The 8,992-nt window shown below is 54.3% G+C and overlaps 1 protein-coding gene across 1 annotated transcript in view; it reads right to left on the bottom strand.

Moving 5' to 3' along the window:
• Positions 1–8,658, bottom strand: part of riok1 (RIO kinase 1 (yeast)) — a 16,059-nt gene extending 7,401 nt beyond the window's left edge. The window contains exons 1-12 of the mRNA XM_053330335.1: positions 8,547–8,658; positions 7,951–8,125; positions 7,788–7,878; positions 7,404–7,473; positions 7,279–7,321; positions 7,112–7,204; positions 6,682–6,794; positions 6,465–6,545; positions 6,231–6,317; positions 5,993–6,130; positions 3,063–3,166; positions 2,461–2,567 (exon numbers count right to left, since the gene is read on the bottom strand). Coding sequence (XP_053186310.1) covers positions 2,461–2,567; positions 3,063–3,166; positions 5,993–6,130; positions 6,231–6,317; positions 6,465–6,545; positions 6,682–6,794; positions 7,112–7,204; positions 7,279–7,321; positions 7,404–7,473; positions 7,788–7,878; positions 7,951–8,125; positions 8,547–8,590 — 1,146 coding nt within the window. The 5' untranslated portion in view covers positions 8,591–8,658. The remainder of the gene's footprint in view (positions 1–2,460; positions 2,568–3,062; positions 3,167–5,992; positions 6,131–6,230; positions 6,318–6,464; positions 6,546–6,681; positions 6,795–7,111; positions 7,205–7,278; positions 7,322–7,403; positions 7,474–7,787; positions 7,879–7,950; positions 8,126–8,546) is intronic.
• Positions 8,659–8,992: the final 334 nt, after the last annotated feature.

The raw sequence follows: 8,992 nt of genomic DNA on the forward strand, positions 1-8,992 counted from the left end.
GTAGTGAGGAGGAGGAGTAGTGAGGAGGAGGTGCAAGGAGGAGTAGTGTGGAGGTGATCAGACCTTCTCCAGGTATTGGTCGATGTTTTGAGGCGTGATCGAGGTGTGAGGAGGTGTAAGTAGGAGTAGTGAGGAGGAGGTGTGAGGAGGAGGAGCAGTGAGGAGGTGCTCAGACCTTCTCCAGGTATTGGTCGATGTTGTGAGACGTGATCGAGGTGTGAGGAGGTGTGAGGAGGAGGTGTAAGGAGTAGGTGTGAGGAGGTGTGAGGAGGAGTAGTGAGGAGGAGGAGTAGTGAGGAGGAGGTGTGAGGAGGAGGTGTGAGGAGGAGTAGTGAGGAGGAGGAGTAGTGAGGAGGAGGTGTGAGGAGGTGTGAGGAGGAGTAGTGAGGAGGAGGAGTAGTGAGGAGGTGATCAGACCTCCTCCAGGTATTGGTCGATGTTGTGAGGCGTGATCGAGGTGTGAGGAGGAGGTGTGAGGAGGTGTGAGGAGGAGTAGTGAGGAGGAGGTGTGTGAGATGGTGTGAGGAGGAGGTGTGAGGAGGTGTGAGGAGGAGTAGTGAGGAGGAGGTGTGTGAGGAGGTGTGAGGAGGAGGTGTGAGGAGTAGTGAGGAGGAGTAGTGAGGAGTAGTGAGGAGGAGGTGTGAGGAGGAGGAGTAGTGAGGAGGTGCTCAGACCTTCTCCAGGTATTGGTCGATGTTGTGAGGCGTGATCGAGGTGTGAGGAGGTGTGAGGAGGAGATGTGAGGAGGTGCGAGGAGGAGTAGTGAGGAGGTGTGAGGAGGAGTAGTGAGGAGGAGGAGTAGTGAGGAGGAGGTGTGAGGCGGAGGAGGTGTGAGGAGGAGGAGGTGTAAGGAGGAGTAGTGAGGAGGAGGAGTAGTGAGGAGGAGTAGTGAGGAGGAGGAGGTGTGAGGAGGAGGTGCGAGGAGTAGTGAGGAGGAGGTGTGAGGAGGAGGAGGTGTGAGGAGGAGGAGGTGTGAGGAGGAGGTGCGAGGAGGAGTAGTGAGGAGGAGGAGTAGTGAGGAGGAGGTGTGAGGAGGAGGAGGTGTGAGGAGGAGGAGGTGTGAGGAGGAGGTGTAAGGAGGAGTAGTGAGGAGGTGTGAGGAGGAGTAGTGAGGAGTAGTGAGGAGGTGCAGACCTTCTCCAGGTATTGGTCGATGTTGTGAGGCGTGATCGAGGTGTGAGGAGGTGTGAGGAGGAGGTGCGAGGAGGAGTAGTGAGGAGGAGTAGTAGTGAGGAGGAGGTGTGAGGAGGAGGAGTAGTGAGGAGGTGTGAGGAGGAGGAGTAGTGAGGAGGTGCTCAGACCTTCTCCAGGTATTGGTCGATGTTGTGAGGCGTGATCGAGGTGTGAGGAGGTGTGAGGAGGAGGTGTGAGGAGGTGAGAGGATGAGGAGGAGGTGTGAGGAGGAGCAGTGAGGAGGTGCTCAGACCTTCTCCAGGTATTGGTCGATGTTGTGAGGCGTGATCGAGGTGTGAGGAGGTGTGAGGAGGAGGTGTGAGGAGGTGAGAGGAGGAGGAGGAGGTGTGAGGAGGAGCAGTGAGGAGGTGCTCAGACCTTCTCCAGGTATTGGTCGATGTTGTGAGGCGTGATCGAGGTGTGAGGAGATGTGAGGAGGAGGTGTGAGGAGGTGAGAGGAGGAGGAGGAGGTGTGAGGAGGAGCAGTGAGGAGGTGCTCAGACCTTCTCCAGGTATTGGTCGATGTTGTGAGGCGTGATCGAGGTGTGAGGAGGTGTGAGGAGGAGGTGTGAGGAGGTGAGAGGAGGAGGTGAGGAGGTGAGAGGAGTAATGAGGAGGAGGTGTGAGGAGGTGTGTGAGGAGGAGTAGTGAGGAGGAGGTGTGAGAGGAGGTGTGAGGAATAGTGAGGAGGAGGAGTAGTGAGAAGGAGGTGTGAGGAGGAGGAGTAGTGAGGAGGAGGTGAGAGGAGGAGGTGAGGAGGTGAGAGGAGTAGTGAGGAGGTGCTCAGACCTTCTCCAGGTATTGGTCGATGTTGTGAGGCGTGATCGAGGTGCGAGGAGGTGCGAGGAGGAGTAGTGAGGAGGAGGTGTGAGGAGGAGTAGTGAGGAGTAGTGAGGAGGAGGTGTGAGGAGGAGTAGTGAGGAGGAGGAGTAGTGAGGAGGTGCGAGGAGGAGTAATCAGACCTTCTCCAGGTATTGGTCGATGTTGTGAGGCGTGATCGAGGTGCGAGGAGGTGCGAGGAGGAGTAGTGAGGAGGAGGTGTGAGGAGGAGTAGTGAGGAGTAGTGAGGAGGAGGTGTGAGGAGGAGTAGTGAGGAGGAGGAGTAGTGAGGAGGTGCGAGGAGGAGTAATCAGACCTTCTCCAGGTATTGGTCGATGTTGTGAGGCGTGATCGAGGTGTGAGGAGGTGTGAGGAGGAGGTGTGAGGAGGTGTGAGGAGGAGTAGTGAGGAGGAGGAGTAGTGAGGAGGAGGAGGTGTGAGGAGGAGGAGTAGTGAGGAGGTGCAGACCTTCTCCAGGTATTGGTCGATGTTGTGAGGCGTGATCGACGGGTCGGTGACGAAGTCGAAGAGTTCTCGGACCGTCATGACGGCGACGTCGTGCTTCACGAAGAACTCTGCGAAAAAACAGGAAGCTGCAGTTACACGTCTAAACCACCCCCAACCCCCCCCCCCCTTATAATCACCCCCCCAACCCCGCCCCTAACCCCCCCCCTTATAATCACCCCCCCCGTTATAATCACCCCCCTCTAAACCCCCCGTTATAATCACCCCCCCGTTATAACCCCCCCCCCCCCCAACTCCCCCCAACCCCCCCCCCAACCCCTCCCCCCCTCTTATAACCCCCCCCGTTCCGTTACTACTAACCGTTGACGTTGCTGCAGTCCTTCCTTAGGAACTCGAGGGCGTTATACCCCCACCCCCCCGTTATAACCCCCGCCCCCCCCTCTAACCCCTCCCCCCCTCTTATAACCCCCCCCCCTACTAACCGTTGACGTTGCTGCAGTCCTTCCTCAGGAACTCGAGGGCGTTATAACCCCCCCCCCCTCTTATAACCCCCCCCCCTCGTTATAACCCCCCCCCCCCCCCCTTATTACCCCCCCCCTACTAACCGTTGACGTTGCTGCAGTCCTTCCTCAGGAACTCGAGGGCGTGAGGATGATCGTGTTCCACCGACTGAGAAACATCGATGATGTAAGCGTCTCCGTTATGATACCTGGACACAGGAAGTGTGCTCTGATTGGTAGGATAAGAGGTGCTGCTCCTCTCTGCTGCTCTCTGCTCCTCACTGCTCCTCTCTGCTGCTCACTGCTCCTCACTGCTCCTCACTGCTGCTCTCTGCTGCTCTCTGCTGCTCACTGCTGCTCACTGCTCCTCACTGCTGCTCTCTGCTCCTCACTGCTCCTCACTGCTCCTCTCTGCTGCTCACTGCTGCTCTCTGCTCCTCTCTGCTGCTCACTGCTCCTCACTGCTCCTCACTGCTCCTCTCTGCTGCTCACTGCTGCTCTCTGCTGCTCTCTGCTGCTCTCTGCTCCTCACTGCTCCTCACTGCTCCTAACTGCTGCTCTCTGCTCCTCACTGCTCCTCACTGCTGCTCTCTGCTCCTCACTGCTCCTCACTGCTCCTCTCTGCTGCTCACTGCTGCTCTCTGCTCCTCACTGCTGCTCTCTGCTCCTCACTGCTCCTCTCTGCTGCTCACTGCTCCTCACTGCTCCTCTCTGCTGCTCACTGCTCCTCACTGCTCCTCTCTGCTGCTCACTGCTGCTCACTGCTCCTCACTGCTCCTCTCTGCTGCTCACTGCTGCTCTCTGCTCCTCGCTGCTCCTCACTGCTCCTAACTGCTGCTCTCTGCTCCTCACTGCTGCTCTCTCCTCCTCACTGCTCCTCACTGCTGCTCTCTGCTCCTCACTGCTGCTCTCTGCTCATCACTACTGCTCTCTGCTCCTCACTGCTCCTCTCTGCTGCTCACTGCTGCTCACTGCTCCTCTCTGCTGCTCTCTGCTGCTCTCTGCTCCTCACTGCTCCTCACTGCTCCTAACTGCTGCTCTCTGCTCCTCACTGCTGCTCTCTCCTCCTCACTGCTCCTCACTGCTGCTCTCTGCTGCTCTCTGCTCTCTGCTCCTCACTGCTGCTCTCTGCTCCTCACTGCTGCTCTCTGCTCTCTGCTCCTCACTGCTGCTCTCTCTGCTCCTCACTGCTGCTCACTGCTCCTCTCTGCTGCTCTCTGCTCCTCACTGCTGCTCTCTGCTCCTCACTGCTGCTCACTGCTGCTCACTGCTGCTCTCTGCTGCTCTCTGCTCCTCACTGCTGCTCTCTGCTCCTCACTGCTCCTCACTGATCCTCTCTGCTCATCACTGCTGCTCTCTGCTCCTCACTGATCCTCTCTGCTCCTCACTGCTGCTCTCTGCTCCTAACTGCTGCTCTCCGCTCCTAACTGCTGCTCTCTGCTGCTCTCCCCTCCTCTCTGCTCCTCTCCCATCCTCTCACCTCCTCTCTGCTGCTCTCACCTCCTCTCTGCTGCTCTCACCTCCTCTCTGCTGTTCTCACCTCCTCTCTGCTCCTCTCTGCTGCTCTCTGCTCCTCACTGCTGCTCTCCGCTCCTCACTGCTGCTCTCCGCTCCTCTCCCCTCCTCTCTGCTCCTCTCTGCTGCTCTCTCCTCCTTTCTGCTCCTCTCTGCTGCTCTCTGCTCCTCAGTGCTGCTCTATGCTTCTCTCTGCTGCTCTCTGCTCCTCACTGCTGCTCTCTACTCCTCACTGCTGCTCTCTGCTTCTCTCTGCTGCTCTATGCTCCTCACTGCTCCTCTATGCTCCTCACTGCTGCTCTATGCTCCTCACTGCTGCTCTCTGCTCCTCACTGCTGCTCTCTGCTGCTCACTGCTGCTCTCTGCTGCTCACTGCTGCTCTCTGCTCCTCACTGCTGCTCTCTGCTCCTCACTGCTCCTCTCTGCTGCTCTCTGCTGCTCTCTGCTCCTCACTGCTCCTAACTGCTGCTCTCTGCTCCTCACTGCTGCTCTCTCCTCCTCACTGCTCCTCACTGCTGCTCTCTGCTGCTCTCTGCTCCTCACTGCTGCTCTCTGCTCCTCACTGCTGCTCTCTGCTCTCTGCTCCTCACTGCTGCTCTCTCTGCTCCTCACTGCTGCTCTCTGCTCCTCACTGCTCCTCTCTGCTCCTCACTGCTGCTCTCTGCTCCTCACTGCTGCTCACTGCTGCTCACTGCTGCTCTCTGCTGCTCTCTGCTCCTCACTGCTGCTCTCTGCTGCTCTCTGCTCCTCACTGCTCCTCACTGATCCTCTCTGCTGCTCTCTGCTCCTCACTGATCCTCTCTGCTCCTCACTGCTGCTCTCTGCTCCTCACTGCTGCTCTCCGCTCCTAACTGCTGCTCTCTGCTGCTCTCCCCTCCTCTCTGCTCCTCTCCCATCCTCTCACCTCCTCTCTGCTGCTCTCACCTCCTCTCTGCTGCTCTCACCTCCTCTCTGCTGTTCTCACCTCCTCTCTGCTCCTCTCTGCTGCTCTCTGCTCCTCACTGCTGCTCTCCGCTCCTCACTGCTGCTCTCCGCTCCTCTCCCCTCCTCTCTGCTCCTCTCTGCTGCTCTCTCCTCCTTTCTGCTCCTCTCTGCTGCTCTCTGCTCCTCACTGCTGCTCTATGCTTCTCTCTGCTGCTCTCTGCTCCTCACTGCTGCTCTATGCTTCTCTCTGCTGCTCTATGCTCCTCACTGCTCCTCTATGCTCCTCACTGCTGCTCTCTGCTCCTCACTGCTGCTCTCTGCTCCTCACTGCTGCTCTCTGCTCCTCACTGCTGCTCTCTGCTCCTCACTGCTGCTCTCCGCTCCTAACTGCTGCTCTCCGCTCCTCTCTCTGTATACTGGCTGCTCCATGGACCACTTCTACTAAGCCCCGCCCCCCCTTCTACGCCTCACAGCTGCATAACAAACACACTAGCTAGAATACTGTGTGTGTGTATGTGTGTGTGTGTGTGTGTGTGTGTGTGTGAGAGTGTGTGTGTATGTGTGTGTGTGTGTGTGTGTGTGTGTGTGTGTCTTACAGCATGTTGAACTCGCTGAGGTCAGCGTGGACGAGTCGAGCTTCGTGGAACATTCTCCTCATGTGTTGAAGAACCTGAAGATAAAGTTCTCGAGCTTTGGACTCTGACAGCGCCGCGTTCTTCAGCAGAGGAGCCGGCCTGATCCACACAGGAAGTGATCCATACAGGAAGTGATCAATACAGGAAGTGATCCATACAGGAAGTGATCAATACAGGAAGTGATCTAATTGGTTCTTACATGTTCTCTTTTCCAATGAAGCTCATCAGCAGAACGTGACTCCTGAGAAGAAGAGGTTCTGGACTCGGGATCCCCGCCGTCTGTAGCCTGGAACACACACACCATCAGTTCTACTGGGTTCTACTGGGTTCTACTGGGTTCTACTGGGTTCTAGCAGTCTGTCATCATCAGGTTCTACTGAGTTCTAGCAGTCTGTCATCATCAGGTTCTGTGTGTCAGTGGGAAGGTTCTGACCTGATGAGGTTCCTCATCTCTTTCTCGGCCCACGTTCTCACCATCTTCCTGGGGTTCCCTTTACAGTAACCATGACGGAACCTGCAGAACATAAATGTTAATAACTGGTGACATCATTCATTCCAGTGACATCATTCATTGCAGTGACATCATTCATTCCAGTGACATCACTCATTCCAGTGACATCACTCATTCCAGTGACATCATCATGTCTCACCTGAACTCTCCGCTGACGTATTTGTCTCGGTCTTTAAACAGAAGAATCGACGTCTTGTAGATTTTTATGGCTCGACTCTCTCCGCTCGCCGTGCTGGCGTGGTACACGTTAGCCTGCAACACACCAGAGGTCACCAGAGGTCACCAGAGAGGTCACCTGAGAGGTCACCTGAGGTCACCTGAGGTCACCTGAGAACACCAGAGGTCACCTGAGGTCACCTGAGAACACCAGAGGTCACCTGAGGTCACCTGAGAACACCTGAGAACACCTGAGAGGTCACCTGAGGTCACAGTGAATTCAGGGTATTGATTATTGATCGGAGAGGACCGGTGTAGATCAGGGTATTGATCAGAGAGGACCGGTGTAGATCAGGGTATTGATTATTGATCAGAGAGGACCGGTGTAGATCAGGGTATTGATTATTGATCACCTCCTTGCCGGTGCTGATGCAGCCGTTGATCTGGGCGATGACGCCTCGGCTCAGCATCTTAAACAGAATCATTCGAGTTCGAGGATCTAAAACCTGCAGAAGAAGAAGAAGGATCAATATTTCTGATCAGCTGGTTATTGATCAGCTTCCTGTGGGCGAGGGCTCACCTGTTCCACCGTGGCACGATCTGATTTGTCCTTGACTCGGTACCTGCAGAGAAGCAGCCAATCAGAGCGTTAATCAGAGCGTCACATGACCGATGATGTAATGAGTCAGCTGACTGTCGACGTACGTGTCAGCGTCTTTCTGCTTCTGCTTCGTCGTCACTTTATTGATCACCGAGTCCGCCAGGTTCAACCGATCTGTAACACATGATCATTGATTATAGATGAGCTGTTACCTAGGTTACCTAGGTTACTAACTGATTATTGATGAGCTGTTACCTAGGTTACCTAGGTTACCTAGGTTACTAACTGATTATTGATGAGCTGTTACCTAGGTTACCTAGGTTACCTAGGTTACTAACTGATTAGTGATGAGCGGTTGCCTAGGTTACCTAGGTTACTAACTGATTAGTGATGAGTGGTTGCCTAGGTTACCTAGGTTACTAACTGATTATTGATGAGCGGTTGCCTAGGTTACTAACTGATTAGTGATGAGCGGTTGCCTAGGTTACCTAGGTTGATCTTGTGCTCGTACTTCCTCAGAGCTTTGTCGGACGGCGTGGACGACGGCAGCCCCTTATTGGACGGATTCTGTTTGTTCATCTGAAGACGGAGACAGAGTCAGCTGATTGTCACAAATCTAAAATCAATAATCAGATGATCAGCGTGTCTCACCTGACTGTTGACAGACGTCCTGTTGTATCGTTTGGTCAGATCCCCTGATGCTCGCCACGCCCACTCTTCATCATCATCATCATCGTCCTCCTCCTCCTCCTCCTCCTCCTCCTCCTCGCTGTCCTGCATGGTGACATCACACACCTGGCTCTGCACAGCCCTCACCTCTGATTGGCTGCAGACAACAGAGGGTCAACCTGGTCATATTAATGATTATTGGATGCCATGGTTACCGTGGTAACCGTGGTTTCTGGAAGCTGTTCTTTTTTCTTTTTTTTGTAAATATGTTTTATTGTTTTTTTTACAATTATTACCCCCCCCCCCCCCGCCCCCCCATAGGTTTACAGGATAAAAAGCATACTTCTTTTTAAACTTTATGTGGACTTGTTGACACAGTGGAAAACCAGGCAGTCAGCTGATCGCTACGTCACAGCATTTAACTTTAAACCCTGTTAAATATAAATGTGAGTGAACCCATGAACAGTGACGTCAGACCCGCGGTCAGCTGACTTCGATCTGATCAGTTCGCGGCTCTGATCAATAATCAATATCATCATGTTCTAATGACGTCACTCAGTCACGGTGCACGCGCTCACCTGTCCTCCTCTGCGTCATCAAACTGTCCCGGTACCGGCTCCATAACGTCCGAGTCCTGACCCAGGTCCGACCAGATCTTTGTGATCCTCTAGGATCCAGCGTGCTCGATCCACTTCCGGGACTCAACACGTGACTACGGAAAGAGAGGAGGCGGCTTTCAGCGAAGCGCGGCTCGGTGCTGCCCCCACGTGACCCTTTCTATAATGGATGGTTAATGTTTACAGATCAGTGATTATTGGCTCAGACTGAACGGGACTAGACTGGGACCAGTAGATCTATACACATATACACACATATATACATATATATATATATGTATATATGTGTATATTTATTTTTATTTATTTTATTTTTTGTGCAGGTGTGTATATGTGTATGTGTGTGTATGTGTGTATGTGTGTACATGTGTGTATGTGTGTACATGTGTATGTGTGTACATGTGTAT

The sequence above is a fragment of the Scomber japonicus genome, chromosome 12 (genome assembly GCF_027409825.1).
Source record: "Scomber japonicus isolate fScoJap1 chromosome 12, fScoJap1.pri, whole genome shotgun sequence".
NCBI classification, from domain to species: domain Eukaryota; kingdom Metazoa; phylum Chordata; class Actinopteri; order Scombriformes; family Scombridae; genus Scomber; species Scomber japonicus.